This window comes from Neomonachus schauinslandi, chromosome 9, assembly GCF_002201575.2.
Source record: "Neomonachus schauinslandi chromosome 9, ASM220157v2, whole genome shotgun sequence".
In the NCBI taxonomy this organism is placed as follows: Eukaryota; Metazoa; Chordata; class Mammalia; order Carnivora; family Phocidae; genus Neomonachus; species Neomonachus schauinslandi.
In genome coordinates this window covers 83218077-83239483 of record NC_058411.1, presented here as the reverse complement: position 1 = coordinate 83239483, position 21407 = coordinate 83218077, and the positions used below count along the sequence as shown (strand labels likewise).

At 47.6% G+C, this 21407-nt stretch overlaps 1 protein-coding gene across 3 annotated transcripts in view; it reads right to left on the bottom strand.

The window, feature by feature from the left end:
* Window positions 1-21407, bottom strand: part of CAPN3 (calpain 3) — a 49135-nt gene that overhangs the window by 12200 nt on the left and 15528 nt on the right. For 2 of the 3 annotated variants that reach the window (XM_021695621.1, XM_021695620.1), the window contains exons 2-10: window positions 11868-11937; window positions 10134-10252; window positions 8241-8374; window positions 7329-7497; window positions 6334-6477; window positions 4356-4439; window positions 3387-3472; window positions 1122-1199; window positions 198-358 (exon numbers count right to left, since the gene is read on the bottom strand). In XM_021695621.1, coding sequence (XP_021551296.1) covers window positions 198-358; window positions 1122-1199; window positions 3387-3472; window positions 4356-4439; window positions 6334-6477; window positions 7329-7497; window positions 8241-8374; window positions 10134-10252; window positions 11868-11937 — 1045 coding nt within the window. The remainder of the gene's footprint in view (window positions 1-197; window positions 359-1121; window positions 1200-3386; window positions 3473-4355; window positions 4440-6333; window positions 6478-7328; window positions 7498-8240; window positions 8375-10133; window positions 10253-11867; window positions 11938-21407) is intronic. The other variant, XM_021695622.1, reaches the window with a different exon arrangement.

Sequence of the window (21407 nt, the reverse complement as noted above, 5' to 3'; positions counted from 1 at the left end):
AGCATCGTTCTGACACGGTGTCCTGCTTAAAAGTTGTTACCAGCTCCCTACTGCACGCTCCTCAGCCTGGCCGTCTCCTTCTCGGTAAAATGGGGAGGGTTTCGTAAGACAACATACCCCCCGGGAACTTAGTACAGACTCAGCTCCCCCTGGAACTGGTTCTGCGCGGCCCTTCCCCCATCCCGAGCCTCTCCCACCTGGGAAGTTGCGGCAGCCTCCGGCAGAGCAGCCCCTCACCCAGCGGCCCTCATTCACGGACACTGTCCACGTCTGCAGCTTGTCGGACTCCAGGGCATCGGCTGTGAGGTTGCAGATCTCCAGCTTCGTGAAATGGTAGATGAAATCGTCATACGACATCCTGAGGGGTCGGAAGAGAGAGACCCATGTGGGAGGCTGGGACGAGCGCAGCGCGATCAGACAGTTCAGACAAACTCGGGCACGGCCCCAGAGAGGACCGTGTCTCTCCTCGTTAGGGTACACACTCTCTGTTCTCATGTCTGCACCCCAAACTAGCATCTCTTCCGGTAATGACTCAAACTTCTGTGCCCTTGATGGGAGAGCTTGGCAGCATTTAGTTCTCCAATGGAACCGTGTCCCTCCGCACTGGACCCAGGCACTGTGCTGGGCTCAGCAGAAAGAGAGACAGACAACTAAGCAAGCAATTTCGAGGATGATGAGTCTCACTAATTAATCCCAGTCCTGGGCAAAACAGGGGATCCTGAAGAAAGTTCCCTTTAAGCTGAGACTTGAGGGCTGAGTAGAAATGATCTGAGTGAAGGGTGAGCGTGGCATTGGGTGAGCAAAGTAGAGCTGCCTTGGCTCAGAAGACAGCTCTGCAAAGGCCAGGGAGCAAGTAGCTGGAGCCGCGTGTGCCACAGAGGGGCACAGGTGAGGCAGGAGCCACATCATGCTGGCCTGGTCCCAGGCTCAGTCACCACCGTGACCTGGTCGGCTCCTCTCAGAACCCCATCCTTGCTGGGCCTTGGACTGGAGGAGGAGAACAGGGCCCAGATCTCCTGAGGGCCGGGGTCTGATGGCCTCTTTCCGGGGATTGAGGTTTGAGATTTCAGCTCCCCACCTCATCCCTTACCCTTCGGGGTCCTCCTGGGTCTTGGACTCACCAGAACTCTCCATCCTCAGTGACCTGGTGCTGCAGACGAGCCTTCTCAGCTTTGTCCACAAAGCTCCAGTCCTTCCAACTGGAGGGAAAATGGAGGAATTAGGGAAGGAAGAAGAAGGGGAGACCTGATGTAGGTTGGTGCAGGAGGTATCAAGAGAAATATGTTGAAAGACTAGCCCACCTCCAAATTGCAGCAAGCATGAAGCATCAAAATGGAAATCTGATCTGATCCCCTCCGTGTAAAACCCAATAATGGCTTCTCACCATCCGCAGGAGTAAGACCTTAAATGGGTTTGTAAGGGCTTGATCCCTCTCTGGCTCAGTTTTTTGTTTTTTGTTTGTTTGTTTGTTTGTTTTTATCCCCCCTCACACTTTAAAGGTTAAGAGTTGACCTCTGGAAATAGACAAACTGGATTCCATTAGTTGTAGTTTTTTTTTTTTTTTTTTAAGTAGGCTTCATGGCCAGCAGGGAGCCCAACATGGGGCTTAAACTCACAACCCTGAGATTAAGACCAGAGCTGAGATCAAGAGTCGGACACTTAACAGACTGAGCTACCTGGGCGCCCCTCAGGATTCCATTTAATAATACCAGTACTAGCTGCGTAACCTTGAGCATGTCGCTTAACCTCTCAGCGTCTGCTTTCCCAACTGCAAAAGGGGAATGAGTATTATCATCTACTTAGAGGGCTGCGATGAACAATGAATGAAATAACGCATGCAAAAGTTTTAGACCAGCGCCTGTCCTCCAATAAATAACTGTTTGAGTTCTGAGAAGAAGACCAAGCATTAAACATTCCCTTTCTCCTGCCACCTCAGGAAATAGCCTGACTGCGTGTTTCTAAAGGCTGGCTGGTTTTCCATACTCTCCTCAGGAGGGAGGAAATGAAGCACATGTGTGTTTCAGTCATGCTGAGGAGAATAAAGCTAAACTGGGTTGTCCTTGGCAAGGTAAGGGATTGAGGAAGGGCTTGGGGTCAGGGAATGCTCAAGGGGAAACGGAGGTTCCGGAGAACAGAAGGAGGGACCCAGAGCAGGGAGGGTGGTCTCCTTGAGTGACTCAGAGATGGGCCCCACTTGTCAGCAGTCCCAGCGTGGAGGCATTGGCAGGATGTGGGTTAAGGCTGGACACCAAACTATGGGGCTGGAGAACACAGCGAGGGTCCCTGTGGGTGACCTGGGCTAGCAGGCCACTGACGGGGCCCCGAGGGCCTTCCCAGAGCAGAGAGCCTAAGTCCTATGTGGCTCTCTCTGGCAACCTTTCTCTACTCTTCCTATCCCACCCAAACTAGGTGAGGGACTCCCCCTTTGGGACCTTTATCTTCATTATTAGTGGTCGTTTTGTCCTTCCCACTGGAACTTAAAGTTCACAGGGGCAGGGCCTGTGCCTCCCTGTTCATTTCTAAGTCCCCAGGTAGTAACGTCTGGGCACAGAGGAAGTGACAATTTGTCTCACTGCTGAGGGAAGGAATGCCGCGAATGTCTGCAAGAGGCAGTAGGGAGACTAGAGTCAACAGATTATCCCAGTCTCTCCGGGGAGGCTGCCTGTTCAGGGAATATCCTCAGTGCCCAGACCTGTGCCTGCTGTCCAGCAGGTGCTCAGTGATACTAAGTGAAGGTAGAGCTGAATGAACCAGCAATGCTGGTGCCCTGGGTGGAGGTAAGCCCAGGGGCTGAAGAGCGCACGCACAGCTACGCAGTCTGGCTATGTCCTCTCGGGAATGAAAGAGCTCAAGGGGCTGCCCCCCACTCAGTGAGGCAATTGGGATCCAGTGACTGCATGCACTCTAAAAGCTTTGTAAATGTTTTCGAGCCATCATACAACTTGCCCGTGTTTGTTACTTTTGCTGCACCCGGTTCGTTCCTCTCAGTGATAAGCAGCAAGATCTTTCAGGCGCAGCGAAGGAGAGGAAATCTTAGCACTAGCTAGGCACTCTCCAGCTTACCATGTAAGTGGTAACATTGCTCCCATTTTACAGATAAGGAAACAGAGAAGGGAAATCACTCCTCTAGTCCAGACCCCTGCCTTCAAACTTTGCTTCTACCTGGACCTAGCCCATGCTTTCTAGAATCTTTCCTTTTCAGCCAATGGCCATCAGTGAGGTCTGTGGATACTCAGCTCCCCTGGCTCCTCTGCGGGCCCTTCCCTGGAGCCCACATCCCCTCTTCCCCTCTGCGGATCATGGGTTTTGAGGGTAATTTGTAGTACTCTTATGGTGCGGTATCCAACACAGCCTGGCCCCAGGCTCTGCGGGCCCCCGCCACCTACCCATCACTCCAGGAGCCGTTCCACTCCACCTGGCCCCAGGGGTTCCGCAGCCGCACCAGCTTCACCTTCTCTCCCTTGAACAGGGCCTTGGACAAAGAGAAAAAGCTCTCTTGGTCTGGGCCTTCCTGGAAAGGGGGTTTTCTGTCTTGCCCTGAGGACTAGGATGGGGATAGGGAGAGAATCCTGTACAGGGGCTGTCCTGCCTGGTCCTGGTCAAGGAGACTAATCAGAGGCTCTCTGTGGAATGGCAGAGGGAATGTCAGCACCCTAAGACTGAGTCTGCAGTGGTCAGGGCTTGACTATCTGCTAAGAAGTGATTTTCCCAGCCATTATGAGCTTGAGGGGAGGAGGGAGGGTGTAAATTGTGGGGCCAGTCTAGCACACTAGGTGTCTCTGTTTGAATTAGAAAACAAAACAAAACAAAACGAAACACCCCTGCCGGCTGAGGGACTACAGACAAATGGCCTCCATAGGTGGACCGGTTAGAAAAAGGTGCCCCTTCCTCCAGTCTCTGCCAATCCCTGTGGATGGGGCCCAGCCTGCCCAGCTGTGCACAGTGGTCCTGACAAGTTTCCTGTCTCCAGCCAGACGTGCCAAGAGGAGCAAAATATTGTAACTGTTCAACTCCCGGAGAACAGGAAACACGAGAGCCCGTGAAATCAATTCCATAAAACCAAAGCGATTTCTATTTGTTCCCTGGAAATGTGGGGAACACTGCCACTTTAGCACTAAAAGCAAAGATGATCTGAGCGCCACCTTGTGGCAAGATCCACCTCTACCCGTCCCGCGGGGTGGGGGTGGGGTGGGGGTGGGGGGCCTCCAGCCACAGGCGCTGGACCCAGACCTTGAGCAGAACACCCCCCTCCCCTGTCCCGAGAGGAGGCAGGCTCTGCAGAGGTGAAGGGGCCTAGGAAGCTAAGTCCTGACTTCGGAAGGTGACCCAAGTGGCTCCCGCCCCACCAGCCTCACCTCCTCCAGCCCAGTGACAGAGTAGGCATGGCCCTTGACTAGCCCGCAAGCCATTCTTGTTTCATACTGAACGGGAACAATTGTCTGTGGAGCAAAAACCAGACAGCCTGTCAGGGGTTGGGCGGCAGAAGTTCTGTTTCCTCTGAGACAAAGTGCACATGAGGTAATTTTCCAGGTTCTGCGAGGACAAGGACCCCTCCGCGCTCTGAAAGGGGGGCCTCCCGGCCATGCGAGGACCACTGCTGGCCCTTTCAGAGAGGCAAGAAGACACAGCCGAAACCAGTGGTTCCCCTCAAGCTGGTGGCCCCGAAAAGGTCTGTTCTGACCATTGGAGATCCATGTGAGGCTGGGACGATGTCGAGGTAGGCGAGAACATCCCCACTCCTCCTTTCTGGATCTCTTGGGGTCTTCAGAGGAGGAACAGGGACAGATGGCGGCTGCCCTGGGACTCAGGCTCCCCCCTTCCCCTGAGCCCACCCAGAGCTGACTCCTCCCGGAAGAGGAAAGAAGTGAGAAAAGAGGTTAGATGAAACATATAGGTCTAACCTCCTTTCTGTATATCCCCTCACGTCCTCCAGACCCACCGAGAACATGATACTCGAGAAATCAAGAGTCACAGGGCCCAGGGAGGGGAATCTGGAGGAGGCCCGAGGTGAGTCCTGCTCAGACATGACTCAGCCTAAGGGGCAGGAGAAGCTTTTCCATTTGCAGAAATTCCCAAGTGGCAGCCCCAGGAGATGCTCAGCAGAGGGGTAGGATCTCCAACGCCCAGTGAGCCCTAGACCGTATTTCTGTGGCTTCACATTGCCTGGTAATGTGACAGCTTTAAGAAGAGCTTCCGGCAGCCATGCTGGGCTGTACAGATCGTGAGCCTTTTCAAGCTCAGGGATGTGGGTGGAGCCGGGGCTCTTTGGCATCTTAGCCTCTTCAACATCTCAGTCCTTACATGACCCAGATCATGCTGAATAGAAAGGGATGGGGCAGGAGACCCACACATCCCTCAAGTCTAGACCTGGGAAACCACCTGAAACAACTCCTTTGGCATTACTTATGCACACCTAGCAAATCATCCACTGGCAATCTGTCCCAAAGGATCATCACAACACACACAAAGACGTATCTCTTAGGATGTTTTCATGATAGCGTTTAAAAATAATAGCCAACGTAAGAAAGAGAAAACAATCCAATTTTCCAATAATAGGGTATCGGGTTAATAAATTATAACTTATCTGTATGTCAGCATACTGTGCAGCCACCAAAAAATGTTTTAGGAGACACATTAACAATATAATTCATATTGGCATATTAAGAACATAAAGCTAGCTGAGAAAAGCATAACTGCAAAGAGGTACATAGAGTATGAGATTTTAAAAACAAACATTTAGATGAACTGTATGCAAAGAAAAATCCTAGATGGATGTATACTAGATACTTAGAGTTACTGCCTTTAGATGGGAGAGAATGTAGGTTAATTTTTCCTCTGTGCTTTTCTGGATGGCTCAGGCAGTATTCTTCAGTGAACGTGCATTACTTCCGAAAGTACTAGAATATAGCTCCATGAGGGAAGAGACTATTCTAGTGAACAAAAACTATTTTGTATGTTTACTAGAAGAGTGTCTGGCACTCAGTAGGAGCTCAATAAATATGTGTTGAAGGAACAATTGAATGAATTAGAAGAGGAGAAGTATTTTAAAATAAGTGAAGTCTCTCTTGTATTTCTGCTTGTTAATTTGTTATCAGACAAACTGCCAGGACCACGGGTGTGAAGGAACTCCCACAGAGATTCCCTCCAAATCCGGTCTCTCCCACCTTCTTCAGGAGCCTTGGAGTGGGCAAGTTATTCCAACCCAGACCCTTGGGGGGCCCACACAGAGGTCAGTGTGGGAGGCACTGGCTGCTGAGGGGAATCTAACAGCAGGAGGCCCGGGTCATGCAGGTCAGAGGGGTGGTCAGTCCTGACAACTGGAGGTGTACACACCCGGGTCGGTCTGTCATCTGAGCCTCCAGGGACGAGGTCTGAGTCCCTGAGCTGCGAGTTATCCATATTCCTCACCATCCGCGCAATCAACTCCCCCATTTTCAGTCCAGAAGGTGATGTTCCATAGGTCATGTTTGTGCCATCCTGACGCCCGATGGGGACAAGGACAGTGCAGGAGAGGAAGCGAGAGCAAACAAGGGAGGGTGATGGAAAGGGAAGGAGACAGAGAGAAGGAAGGGGACAGACAAGGAAAAGAGGAGAGATAAACAGCGTGAATGGAGACAAGATGGAGAAAAGTGATACAGAAAGAAAATGTTCATCTATGGGTGTTTAACGCTAACTGATCTTCCCATGCTTTTGGACCCATTTGGAGTATGGGGAAAGGAAGGAAATTCGGGAATTCAGCTTGGGCCCCTTCCTCAGTGATGGAAAGGGCCAAGACTATTACACACCAAGCAGTCTCCAGGGCAGGTGTGTCTCCTGAAAGTCAGGAGGCCTGGCCAGCCTACCATCTCCTTCCCCTTGCCCCAGTCTCGGTTCACACCACTCTGCCACACCGAGGCCGTGCTCGCCAAGCGTCTCTCAGATTACAACACAAAGCCCACGTCCTAAGAGAGACAAGACCAAAGCTCAGGGACTGGGAGGCTGTCTTGGGGAATGGCGGGCTCTGGTCCAGAACCAGGTATGTGGCCAGCTTAATTGGGCCATGCTGAGGCTGAACCCCACTGACCACAGGAGGCCCATGCTGATGCAGGCCTCTGGACCTATTTCTACCTAAAGTCCAGGGCTTGGAATGTCTTTGTCCCATCTCTTTGGTGAAAATCCCCAGGAACACTTCTTCCTTGAGAAATTTTCGAAGTTGAGAGCCAGTGCCTGCTTCCTAAAACAAAACATCCACCCTGTCCCAGAGGAAAGCCCTATGCTGCTATTCATCACATGACAGGCTTCCTGACAGTGGGCAGCTCCCTGCCCTGCATCCCACACCCCAGACTTACATCAATGGAGCAGCCCATGAGGGAGCCTCTCTCGATGGCTTTCTTCATGATCTTGTACATGTCTCTGGGAGCATCCTTGATCTCAAAAAACTCAGTCACCCCTCCTGTGAAGTCCTCCATGGCCTCAGTAGTGTTCCCGCCTTTCAGAGCCTCATAGGAACCGTGGAGCCTTGGAGAGAGAATGAAGACCGATCTGAGATCACAGGGTTCCAGGGGACATGACCCAGGTGCCATGCCACCAGAATTTTACTCTCGGGTCCTGTGATGTTTTCTTATCTAATCCCCCAACAACCCTGTAAGCTAATGGGATGGATACTACGACTCCCTTTCTTCACATTGGAAAACTGAGCTCCAGAGGCCAAGTGGCTTACCCAAGGCACCAGAGACCTGGAAGCACTGGGACAGGAACCCAGCTATTCCTACCTCCTGATAGTTCTCTTTCCACCATACCCTAAACCCTAAGGAAGGGTTCCATTAAAGCCATTAGTAGTAGCTGGGGTGAAGCTTTGGAGTTGAGAGATAACATGACTTTATTAATATACTGCAAGATCAGGAGGTTGAGCCAAGCAAGACCCTGGGATGTGAGCTTCACAGATACAATGCTCAGATCCAAGACTTGCAACACCAACCTTTAATTCTAAAGGCAGAATTAAAGTGCTCGCTATGGGAAGCTAAATCTAAAGATTTTCTACACATGTCTTCATTCTACTCTTAAATATAGTGTTTTTAGTTTGAGCCATTGCTGCCTAGACCCGATCGGCTCTGACTTTGGGTCACAGTTGAACACACTCACACAAACACACACACGCACACACATGCACACACAAATACCTTCTCTTGTGACAAGACTTTGGCTGGAGTTTGCAGCCCCCCACCTCTAGCCCTGCCTCACATCCTAAAGTGTTGCCTTACTTAGCATAAGCCTTCTCCAGCAGAGCACTCCAGAATTCATTGCGGTGGTTCGATTTGGTGAAAACCAGTTGATTGTTGTAAGTCGGCAGGCAGTCATCGATAACCACATCCACCCAGTCTCCATAGCGCCAGAACTGCACAAAAACAACGAGTCACATTGTCAGACCACCTTTGGGAAACATGTCTCTACTCCACATTCCTTAGAGTCTCTTTGACAAGCAGTCCCACTTCCTCCACTCTGCGCCTTGGTGCTTGTCCATACTCTTATGGTTTGGGATGTGCGTATCTTTGTCTAACTGGACCGTGAGTTCCTCGGGGGCAGAAAGTGAGGTACCTACCACTTTATCTCTTCCACACAGTCCAGGCCTGTCCTGGGGATGGTAGGTGCTCCGTGCACATCTGAGGACTTGAGATTTTCATTCTCCTGCTCAGTAGGTCTGGAGTGGGGGTCTACGTATTGTATTTTAGGTATTTTAACTGATTCTAATGTGCAGCCAGTGTTGAGAACTACTGGTCTAGGTGAGGGTGACATATTGATTATAGATTTCTTGATGACAAACAAGGTAGAAATTGCTGCTGAAGAAGAAAGATTGACAGGGAAGAGGGAAGTGGCCCAGAATAGACTCTGGCTGTAACAGGATCATTGTCTACTAATTCCAGTTCTGGATGTTGTTCTCTCTCTCTCTTCTTTTTTAAAGGTTTTATTTATTTATTTGAGATAGAACATGAGCTGGATGGAGAGGGAGAGAATCTGAAGCAGACTCCACACTGAGCAAAGAGACCGACATGGGGCTCAATCTCACGGCCCTGAGATCATGACCTGAGCCAAAATCAAGAGTCGGCTGCTTAACCGACTGAACCACCCAGGCGCCCCTGGATGTTGTTCTTTCTTGAACAAATCAGTTTTAACTGAAGAAGGCCAAATACGGTTTAATCTCTTTCTAATGACATTTTCTCCCTTATTGAAAAGAGGGCAAAAATCTATCTGGTCTTTATATATATGACCCTCGAGGCATAAGACCCTTGAAATATCAGAGGGATACTTAGTAGCTTGATGGCCCAGGAGAGAAACAAAAATGAGGACCTGGCTGCCTTACCCATGCTCCAGGGGGCAGCAGGACCGTGAACCTGAACCTGATCAGGGACCTTTTCTGAGGCCTTCAGTGCTGAGGTACAAGATCAGCAGGTACACCAAGTGATCATTCAGGTCAGTTCCAGGACATTAGGAGCTTCCAGGGCTGGAAACAGATCGATGCCTCAGAATCCCAGCCTCTGCTGGATCCCCACATGTGGAACTCACTTCAGTGCTGGGCCAGCACCAGGATTTGGCTCTCTGACAGGACAATTTGGATCTAGAAAATTTCCAGTGGTTTAATTGCGTCTGGAAACCAAAGACTCATTTAGGGGCCGAACCAGAAGCCTGGTCCCCAGATTGACCAGACTTTCCTTCCAGGTCCTAGAAAAGGGGAGTGCGAGAGGCCGTATAGACCCGCCTTAAAGGGCAACAAGAAAAGGAGCCATAATCACGCAGGGCGCCCGTTGTTTCCTTCGTGAACCAAAGGGCCTTACGAATTCCCACTGCTAGTAGCTTGGGACCTACTTGAGAAGGGATGTGGGTAATAGCGTAGCAGCCAGCCAGCCGGAGAGGCAAAAATAGACCCACAGGCCAGCAAACAGTCTTCCTGCCTTTCTGGGGCACAGCGGAAGGTGGGGGGCAGGGGGAGACAGGCTCAGCGGGCAGAGATAAACAACTGCTTCCTCGCAGGCCTGAGGCCTTAAGGGGGTCCCTGGCCACGGCCAAGGCGGGGAGGGTGTGGGTGGGAAGGCAAGGCCAGGAGACCGGGGCTGGGTGGACAGCAGCTGGGCCTCTTAACCACACTCCAGTTCCCTCACCTGGAAGTGGAAGATCCCCGCGTAGTTTTCGGTGAAACTCTGATCGTGGGGTATGACTCGGAAAAGCAGGCGCTCATTCAGGGTCAGGCAAGCAATGGCTGCGAGAAACCAGCAGTCCCCTGCAGGCAAGTACAGGGCAGGGGTTAGGTCCGGGGAGGAAAAAGGCCCCATCCCAGCTGACCCTTCTGCCGAACGAGTTCACTCAGTGTTCACTGTCCTACTTCCAGAGGGTGTCGACCCAGAGCAGTTTGCTAGTGGTCCCTTGGCAATGAGGTCAGGGTAACCTACTCCCTTCTGACAGGTTTACCTGAAGGCTGTAGGCAATTCCTCCATCTGTAATATAAGCTCACTTCCTTTTTGGGCCTCAAGGAAGACAGAGCAGTAGGTCAACATTGGGTCATTCTTCTAACACCCGTATGAAATCTGCACTGCCCAGACCTTTGCAACTTGAGTGCATTTCTCCCCTTTGGGGGAGCCTGAGCATCTGAGAGCCCTTGGCCAAGCCCATTGGTACTGGAAGGAAAGTCGGTTGGGCAGCTGCCCTGCAACCAGTTTACAGGGGGCACGAAGACATTGCTCACAATGGAATGAGGTGGGGATATTTTCTTATTCCCTGAACTTCCTTTCCGGGAGAGCATGGTGTGTAGTCATTTTGCTATATGTGTGTGTGTGTGTGTGTGTGTGAGAGAGAGAGAGAGAGAGAGAGAGAGAGAGAGAGAATGCCCAGGGGGCATGCCTGGTACACTCGCAGTCACAGAGCTGCCCTCTAAGGAGGATGGGTTAAGTTGTGCAAGGCCTTTGTTTGGCTGTGCAGATGTGAGGGCATCCTTGAGCCTGCGGAGGGGAGACTAAGAGCGGCCAGCAGCCCTCCCCCCCGCCCTCCCCCACCACGTCCCACCCCCCTCCAGAAGAAGCAAGCCTCTCCTTTGAAACAGTTTCTGTTAGAAGGTCCAGATTATGAGCTTGCCCAGGGCTCTGTAGGCAGCCTTCCCCCGGGTGCAGGAACCCAGATACTGAAAACCTCCTTAGCCTCTCTTTCTGGGGCCAAATAAGCCAAGTTCGTTTCACTGGGTCTTGGATGCTCTTTCCCCGCAACTTTTAAACTATGCCTGTTGATGTTCTCTCCAGTTTTGCTTCGCAGAGCTTTCCCGCGGTCCACACCGGAGAGAATACTTCCTGAGAGGAAGGTCTGGTGGAAGAGCCAAGCTGACCACCCAGACAGAACACTGGACGCGCATCCTGTGGCAACTGCCATCTTTGTGGAAAGACTCCTTTCATATGGAGCGACGCTGGGGCATTGTCAACAAGAGAGTGAGTTACAAGTGCACTTTCCGTGTGCATACAGATTCCATATAGATTCCAGGGACGTGCTTGGTGCGCAGAGTTTCAGAGCTCTCTTTTAAGGGAGTGGGTACAGTTAAAAGCAAGGCTTTTATCTTGCGGAGTGGGGTGTGCAAGTGTCCTTGAGACTCTAGGGAGGATGCTGTGGAACGAGGCATATCTCCCGTGACAGGAGGCAAAGAACTGATGAGAGATGTGGGAGGAACAGAAAGTAAATGAAGCCATCACCAGCACATAGATACATGGGCATGAAGTACTGTTAGAAAAGCCTCCTCCCCAAAATGCATTAAGACCAAAACCAGATTATTGTTCCTTTACTTCCTGTAAAGGGACCACACCTTTTAATCACCCCTTGATTGTTTGGCTGGATATGATCTCAGGGGACTTGCCTACCTAGATCTCCTTGACAGATGTCAGTTCTGTTGGCTCCACCAATGATAAATCGGGGATTCTCGCAAATTTCCTGTGAAACAGAAAGGAAATAATGACAGCAGTAGGAGCTATTGTTTATTGAGGCTCCTTATGTAATGTCGTGCTGACATCCCACATCAGGAGCGTTGTACACACCACTCAGGTAAGCCCCCAAAACAGCCTGTGAATTGGATACTATCATTCTTATTTTTCAGATAAGGAAACCAGGGCTCAGAGAGGTGAGGGAATTTGCCCAAGGACACACAGCTAGTAAGTGGCGGAAGCCAGAAACATGCCTCCTTTTCCCATTGTTCTACATTGTTCCCTCACACTGACATACTATCTACGTAAGGATATACCTTGAGAGTTAGGGCAACGTCGTTACTGTCGTATCTTTGGCAAGGGACGACAGAAAGCATGGCTGTTGTTGTTGTTTTCTATGCCAGGAAAATAAGTGCAGGAAGGAAAATAAAGATCTTTCTTGCCAAGATGTGGTAACATAGATATTTAGAGTCAGCATAGATCCCAGGGTCTGTAGCACTTGAGAGCTGGGGAGAGCAGAGAGTAAATTTGGTGTGGGCCCTGCAGGCCCCCAGGTCAGTTGAGGGTACATTTTTTTTTTTAAGTAGGCGCCACACCCAGTGTGGCACCCAACTCGGGGCTTGAACTCACGACTCTGAGAGATCAAGACCTGAGCTGAGATCAGGGAGCCCCAGGGCACATTTCTTGACTCAAGCTAACCCAGTACGCACCCTGGGCCGGGGCTGTAGTTTACAACTACAGATTATGTGCAGTCCAACAGCGGCCAACAGAGGGCGCTCTTGTTTTTTCTTTCTAGGACTTACGCTTTGTTTTTTAACTTAGAAAATTTTGAAATAATTGTAGATTCTTTGTTTTGGTTTTAACACCATTCCTCAGAGCTTGAAGAAGCCTTGCTATCCCTGTGACCCAGCCCTCTCTCTCTCTCTGTATCTCCTTGTGTGTCTGCGCGTGTCTCTCTCCCCATGCCAGCCCCCATGACAACTCCATATACCCGTGTTGAGTTGAAGCTCCCTGTACTCGGGGATCTCACCCTCCTACTGGATGCAATGTCTTGCTAAGGTCACACGGCATGCACCTCTTGTCTGAAACTCTTAATGCAATGGAAGGATAAACCCCAATCAAGAATTCATAAAAAGGTTACCTGTAGGGGGAAGGAGGGAATAAGGTGGTGGGAATAGGGATGGAAGTAAAACTGAATATAACTGAAAAGAGTTTTGACTTAGGAACCAAGTAAATTTGTACATAATTAAAAGCCAAGCGATACCTGACTGACTCAGTCTTGTAGAGTGTTGCTAGTCTTGACTTCAGGGTCATGAGTTTAAGCCCCATGTTGGGCATGGAGCCCTACTTAAAAAAAATTTTCTTTTTTTCTTAAAGCCAAAATAAAAGGAAAGACAATTTTTTTTTAAGATTTTATTTATTTATTTGACAGAGAGAGAGACAGCGAGAGAGGGAACACAAGCAGGGAGAGTGGAGAGGGAGAAGCAGGCTTCCCGCTGAGCAGGGAGCCCGATGCTGGTCTCAGTTCCAGGACCCTGGGATCATGACCTGAGCCGAAGGCAGATGCTTAAGGACTGAGCCACCCAGGTGCCCCAAGAAAGAAAATTTTTAAAAACAGTTTGTAAAAGCTGAAAGCAAATTGAAGCAAAGGAGCTTAACTGCATATCAAGCTGGTGACACGACCACACACATAAAAAGAATTATTTCAAGTGACTTAAAATGTAGTATTTTGACTCTTTTTTCCTCTTGGGATAGATCCTAAGGTCAAAAACCCAAATCATAAAGAAATACGAATCATAAGAAATAATAATAATAATGTCATTATTTCAAAACTTTGACATGTATGCTATATGATAAATAAGAACTTATATTAATGTCATTAGGTACCAAGATTTTTTTTACCATAAAAGAAAATATGTAATATTACAAAATCAAATAATTTAAGTAAAAACTCTGCAATGTTAGAGTTGAATTAGATATATAAATATAACTCATGATTTCTTTTTTTCCTAAGAAAATATTTCCTATCTCTCTGCATTGAAAACAACTAAACAACCCCCACCAAAAAAATCTCCCCAAAAACCTAGAAGCAGTAACAATCTGGTAATAAAGAGAACATCAACATCCAGATTGTGTTGTGTGTGGGTTTTTTTTTAAGATTTTATTATTATTTTTTAAGTAGGCTCCTTGCCCAATGTGGGGATAGAGCCCACAACCCGGAGACCAAGAGTCACATGCTCTACTGACTGAGCCAGCCAGGTGCCCCCAGATTGTGGTTTTTAAAAACCATTTTCCACAAAGACAAAAGGTAAAACTCATTATTCCAGACCAAGACTCCTTCCTCTTCTTTAAAAAATTATTATTATTATTATTTTAAAGATTTTATTTATTTGAGAGAGAGAGAGAGAGAACAAGCAGTGAGGGAGGAGCCAAGGGAGAGGGAGGAGCAGACTCCCCACTGAGCAGGGAGCCCGAGGCTGGGCTGGATCCCAGGACCCCAGGATCGTGACCTGAGGCAGATACTTAACCAAGTGACCCACCCAGGTGCTCCAAGACTCCTTCCTCTTAAAAAGAAGCCAAGTAAGGGATAGCGGACATGTTTTTTGGTCTCCTCAGTGTTTTGCTTCCTTGGAAAACAGCCCCTTCTCCCAGGGTTATATCTCACCTTTTCACTGGGGAACAGCTCCACTGTCAAATCACACCCTTCTGGTGAGCTTCCCCCTTCACCCAGCTCTAGACATATAGTAGGGGCAACTAGTGAGTGAGAGTGATTGGTTCAGGGATGGGCACATGACCAAATCTGGGTCAATGAGGTATCGGCTAAGACTTTTGTTGTTAACTGTTGAGAAAAAAAATATATAATTGGCCCTTGATCTACACTGGGATTGGAGGCATCGACCCCTGCACAATCAAAAATCCACATATCACTTTTGACTCCCTAAAAGCTTAATACCAGTAGCCTACTCTTGACTAGAAGCCTTACTGATGACCTAAACAGTCGCTTAACACGTATTTTGTATGTTATATGTATTCTATACTGTATTCTTACAATAATATTAGCTGGGAAGAAAAAAATATTATTAAGAAAATCATAAGGGAGAGAAAATACATTTACAGTACAATACTGGATTTATAAAAAAAAAAATCCATGTATAAGTGGACCCATGCAGTTTACACAAGAGTCAACTGTACATTCTTCTGCTATGGTTGCTAAACTAGTAGAAGGTCAGCCTGAAGCTGCCAGTGGCACCTTTGCCCCTTGCGAAGTTAGTCTGCTTGAGACTAAAGCCAACTCAGAAGAAACAGATGGGGATGGGGGGAGAGAGAGGAGGTGAGGACAGATATATAAACAGATGACAGGTCTATAGATAGATGCTATTAGGGACTGTGTCTTGATGACAAGGTTTGAGGGCTGGATTTAGGTGTGTCTGAATCCAACATCACCCTTGAACATTCAAATTCTATGAGGTTTTTTTTTTTTTTTTGGTTTAAGCTAATTTGAGTTGGGCCTCTCCTACTTGCCAGCTGAAACCCTTGACTACTGGATGTTCTGCCCCTGCTATAAGGAATATATTATATAGTGACTCAAATACCCAACTTGTAGCTACAGTTTTTAGTTGTTACAGGTACAGCTTCTTCTCCTTGGGATATGCATTCAGAGGCATGCTTCATCGTCCTCCTGCTCACCAGTTCCAGGGCTGGCTACTTGGAAAGGCAGCAGTAACTACTCTGATATCTCGTCCATCTATTTGGAGGTCCAGGTATTGGAATGGAGTTACGTTTTTTGCAGTAGTAGATTCCCCAATATACCACATTTACCTTCAACACCACCTTAGCTACGGTTCACCAAACGTTAATTGAGCCCCCAAGTATGTACAGAGCTGGTTTTAGGTACAATTAAAGGTACAATAAAAATGAGAAATCATCCCTGCCTGCCCTCCAGGAAACCCACAGCCTAGAGGCTCTTAACTGTTTGTCCTCATAAAAGATGTCTGTTTGGTGAGGATCAGTTACCAAGCTTATTGAAGGTTAATTCATAAACAAGCTCTGATTTGCCTAGATACCCCTCCCTACCACATACTTCTCCCTCTTTCCTTACTTAAAAACACTATGTAAATACCCCCTAGAGGGTCTGAGACCTGTTTATGTTGGCTAATATGAACAAAGGGTAAATGGTCCCAGCTCTGTCATTTTAGCTTGGGGACCTAAGATTTCTAGCTCTTCCTTTGGCTATAATTTAGCCTTGGAGACTGGATCTGTCAATGATGGAGTCCCAGCAATGGCAACAGATGACCATTTCCTCAGTTCTTGGGTACCATGGTTCGCACAGTGACTCCAAACTTTTATTGTTTACCTCCATCAGTAAAATATTTTTGAACATGCAACCCTATGTAAATATTCTTATTGGTTTTAAATTATATATGTGTATATTGATTGCCCTAACATATACTGTGCATTATAAAATAAATAGAAATATACACTTAAAAGGATGGGCTAAAATAGATATATGTGGAGGACTTCTGGTTCAGTTCCAACATGTGAAGAGCTTGAAAGTCATCACTCTTGTCCTTACTACAAGAAAAAGCTGAACAAACTGAAAATCAACATCTTTGCTTGGACCCATTAGAGAACTGAGGTTGCAGAAATCCACCACCCTGAAATATGGACACAAGTGAAACTAGAGAGTTACAGCCAAGATGTGCTTATCTAGAACAGAAGCTGCTGAGGCCATGAAGTGGTGGAAACACTTAACTGGTAATTTTGATGAATTTCTGGAGACTGAGTGTAGACTAGCATAGAGTAAGAAACTTCTGGAGGCCACAGTCTTGGGATGATCCTCCCCCACTCCCACACATACTTTCATGGTTTTTACCTCCAAAAATCCCACCAAGTTCTCATGGTGAAGGTCTAAGAGAGATCCCCCTCTTTTCCAGAGTCTTACCTAAGTTGGGGGAAGGGCACTGTGTCCCTTCCAGCCCCCTCCAGCCTTCCTTTCTCACCTAAGAAGGGGAAAAAACGCTATACCAATGGGGAAATGTGTATGAAGGTCACATAGGCCCATTAAAAGGTGGAGATTTAATCATTAGATTATGGAACACTTCCCTTCCCACCTTAACACCTCATCAACAGGGCTTCAGTGTAATAACAGCCACTTACAGCCCAAGAGCTTCTAGGTGTAAACACTGAGAAGGAGTACTTAGGAAAGTTCAAAGGCAAGAGGAGGGTGGGGTGAAGGGCAAAACAAAAATACTAGAAGAATTTGAAGGCTCTGGCCCCTGCAGCTACAAGAGGCATTAAACACTGCACAACTCCCAGTCAGCCTAACATAAATCCTCATGGCAAAGGATTATCCATCTCACTTCTTATTACCCAAAACAACATGTCTGGCTTCAGGCAAAAACTACAAAGGATGCCAAAAGGCAAACAAAAATAGTGTGAAGAGGGCGCCTGGGTGGCTCAGTTGGTTAAGCGACTGCCTTCGGCTCAGGTCATGATCCTGGAGTCCCGGGATCGAGTCCCGCATCGGGCTCCCTGCTCGGCAGGGAGTCTGCTTCTCCCTCTGACCCTCCTCCCTCTCATGCTCTCTGTATCTCATTCTCTCTGTCTCAAATAAATAAATAAAATCTTAAAAAAAAAATAGTGTGAAGAGAGAAAGCAGAACTAGGTTCAGATATGACACAGGTGTCAAAATTATTAGGCAGGAATCGTTATTATAATAACCATGATGAGTACGTCAAGGAGTCTAATGGAAAAAGTAGATAATGTGCAAGAAAAGATGGGTAATATAAGCAGGAAGATGGAAACACTAAGAAAGAATGAAAAGGAAATGATGTAAATAAAAAACACTGTAACGTATATTTGATGGGCTCATCCACAAACTGGGTAAAGACAAGGGGAAAAAGCAATGAGACTGAAGGTGAGACAAGAGGAACTTCCCAAAGTGAAATGCAAAGGGAAAAATAATGAAAAAACAAAACAAAACAAAACAAACCCGAAGCCAAAAAAACCAGAGCAGAACATCCAAAAACTGTGGGATAATTTCAAAAGGTGTAACACACGCATAACCAGAATACCAGAGGAAAAGAAAGAGAGAACAGAGCAGAAGAAATATCTGAAGTAACAATGCAACTTTGCAAACGTAACTTTGCAAAATTAATGACAGATACCAAACCACAGATCCAGGAAGCTCAAAGAACACCAAATGGCGTAAGTACCAGCAAAATACAATGACACAAAACTATACTTAGGCATATCGTGTTCAAACTGCAGATAACCAGAGACAAAAAAAATGTTGAAAGAAGCCAAGAGGGGAAAAATACCTTTCCTATAGAGAAACAAAGGTAGTAATTACAGCAGACTTCTCTTCAGAAGCCATGTAAGTGAGAAAGACTGGATTGAAATTAATTATTTAAAACTAATAAATAATTATTAAGTAGGCTCCATGCTGGGGCTTGAACTCATGACCTGAGATTAAGACCTGAGTTGAGATCAAGAGTAGGATGCTTAACTGACTGAGCCACCCAGGTGCCCCTGGATTGAAATATTTAAATTGATGAAAGAAAAACCCACCAAATTCGAATTCTAGCTGCAAGAAATTATTTTTCAAAACTGCACGAGAGGGGCACCTGGGTGGCTCAATCATTAAGTGTCTGCCTTCGGCTGAGGTCATGATCCCAGGGTCCTGGGATCGAGCCCCACATTGGGCTCCCTGCTCCATGGGAAGCCTTCTTCTCCCTCTCCCACTCCCCCTGCTTGTGTTCCTTCTCTCGCTGTGTCTCTCTCTGTCAAATAAATAAAAAAATCTTAAAAAAAAAAAAAAAGACTGAGAAAGACTTTCTCAGGAAAGTAAAACCAGAGAGAATTTATTGCCCACAGACTTGCCTTGCAAGACACGTTAAGAGAAGTCCTTCAGGGAGAAGGAAAATGATAGAGGTCAGAAACCTGGACCTACCTAAAGAAAGGAAGATCTTCAGAGAAGGAATAAAGGAAGGTAGAATAAAACTTGGGTTTTTCTTATTCTTAATCTAAAGATAACTTTATTTTTTAAAGATTTTATTTATTTATTTGACAGAGAGAGACACAGCAAGAGAGGGAACACAAGCAGGGGGAGTGGGAGAGGGAGAAGCAGGCTTCCCGCCCAGCAGGGAGCCCGATGCGGGGCTCGATCCCAGGACCCTGGGATTACAACTTGAGCCGAAGGCAGACACTTAACGACTGAGCCACCCAGGTGCCCCTAAAGATAACTTTATTTAAAGTAATAATAATAACAATGTGTTGAGTAATGATCGCATATGCACAGGTAAAATGAATGAAGGGAAGCCAGGGAGGAACTGGGCATTTTCTAGTATAAAGTGTTAGACTGCATATATAACGGCATAGTGTTATTTGAAGGTGGAATTAGATTAGTTGTAAATGTATATTGGAAACTGTAGCATAACCATTAACATTAAAACAAGTATAATTGATACACTTAAGAGAGGAGATAAAATGGAATCATGAAGAATATTAAATTATTAGAAAAGGCAGAAGAGAGGTGAGAGGAGAAGCAAAGAACAATTGTTAACAAATAGAAAACAGTTACAAACATGGTAGATAGGAATCTAGCCGTATCATAATTATTTAAACGGGAATGGTCTAAATACGCCAGTGAAAAGATAGAGATTGTGAGCGTGGATAAAAAAGAGACTCGTCTATATGTTGTCTACGAGAAACTCCTTTAAACATAAAGACTCGGGTAGCTAGAGAAGGATATGCCATGCTGGCAGTAATCAGAGGGAAGCTGGAGTAGTTGTATTAATTTCAGACGAAGACGACTTCATAACAAAGAATATTAGGGATAAAGAGTTGCATCACATAATGATAAAGGAGGCAATTCTCCAAGAAAACACATAATCCTAAATGTGGATGCACCACATTGCATTGTAAGAAGCCTGGCTGGTCAGCACGGACCTTTCTGTTTAAACAGAAGCGGCGCATCCCTAATGAGCCAGCCTTAGGCTCAAGGTTCCCAAGGCGTCTCCAGCCTCCCACAGCCTCCTGTTTCTTAGCTGTTCACCACCTTTCGTGGAAATCTCCTTGCAACTGTGAGCCTCAGTGCTCTTAGCCACTCTGCTTTACCATCCCCAGAATACCTGCTCTCAAGAAGACTTGATCATCAATTATGCCTTACTATTTTACTACGAATTGAAGCCAGGGCATTAGCTCTCCTAAAAATATTTACAGGCTCAGAGACCTCTAAAGGGTTATAATAACCTCTAGTTCAGGAACAGAAAATAACATCTCCAGTTTCAGGAGCAAGCAGGAAGGCATTCTGGGGGCACATGGGTCAGAGAGCCTTGATAAGCCACTTGCTCAGGTCGTGGATTCTCGGCTTCAAGGCTCTGGACCACCTGACATCCTGTCCCCAGGAACTGGGTCCTGAAGCCCCGTCCGTCCCTCCCATCCCTACCTTTGGCCTTTTCCATGTGATGGCCTTCATCTTGGTTTTCTGGCTCAGCTCATGGGAGCCCAGGGCCTGAACCCCTGCTGGGAACACATGGTCTTCAAAGAGGCACTTCTGAGCTAGGCATCGTCGTCTGAGAACAACAAAATCCTGCCCCTCAAACTTGAGGGGCTGTGTGACGGTGCCCTCTCCATTTCTCCTGTCCCGCTCCCTGATCACGCGGTCACAGAAGAATCCTGGCAGCAGGTAGGGCATGGTGGCCGCTCAGGGAGAGGAGCTGGGCCTTCCCTGCGGCCTCTCTCCCCCTGCGCCCTCAGTGCAGGCCTAATCCTCCCGTGAATGGGCCGGAGCCTATATAACTCCTCCGCCCTCAGCAGCGCGATGCAAATGAACACAGCCCAGAGAAAGGCCGTGGTCAGAGTCAGCAGCTTTGGCTGGAGGCCCCTGAGCCCACGGTCAAGGGGCAACACCATGCCAGCCAGAGAGCGAGCCAGCAAGGGGAGCAAGAGAGCCAGGGACAGCCCCAGGACAGGCCACGGTGGCTTGGAGAACTTCAGGGGACTTCCATCAGCCTTGCTGGGATTCTTTCTTTAAAAAGAAAAAACATAGACTGAGAGGCTTACCCTGCCTCAGCAAAAGGCATTCATGCCTTTGACACTGGCGGCCAGTGGGATACAGCATGGGGCCTTCGAAACATGCTGTATACACTAATCCTATACAGGCTGCTGAATGCATAGAAGGAATCTGCTCCAAGCCATTGTCTGAGGTTAATGAAGCCTTCATTCTCCTGATGTCCCTGCCCCATCCCCCCAAAGACCTTGACTGGCCATTCAGGGACTCTAATCTGTGGAGGGTGGGTAACGTGACCTCAGACGGAAGTCCCCATTAGAGTAGGCCCTGTGGCAACAGACAGACTTCCACGCTTACAAATTCAGGAACTTTGAGGCAGAGAACGTGGGTGGGGAAGGAAGGATACATGTGTGTCGGAATTACATTCACAAGAAAGCCCAGCTTTTTCAAAGTTTCACCATGCTTCG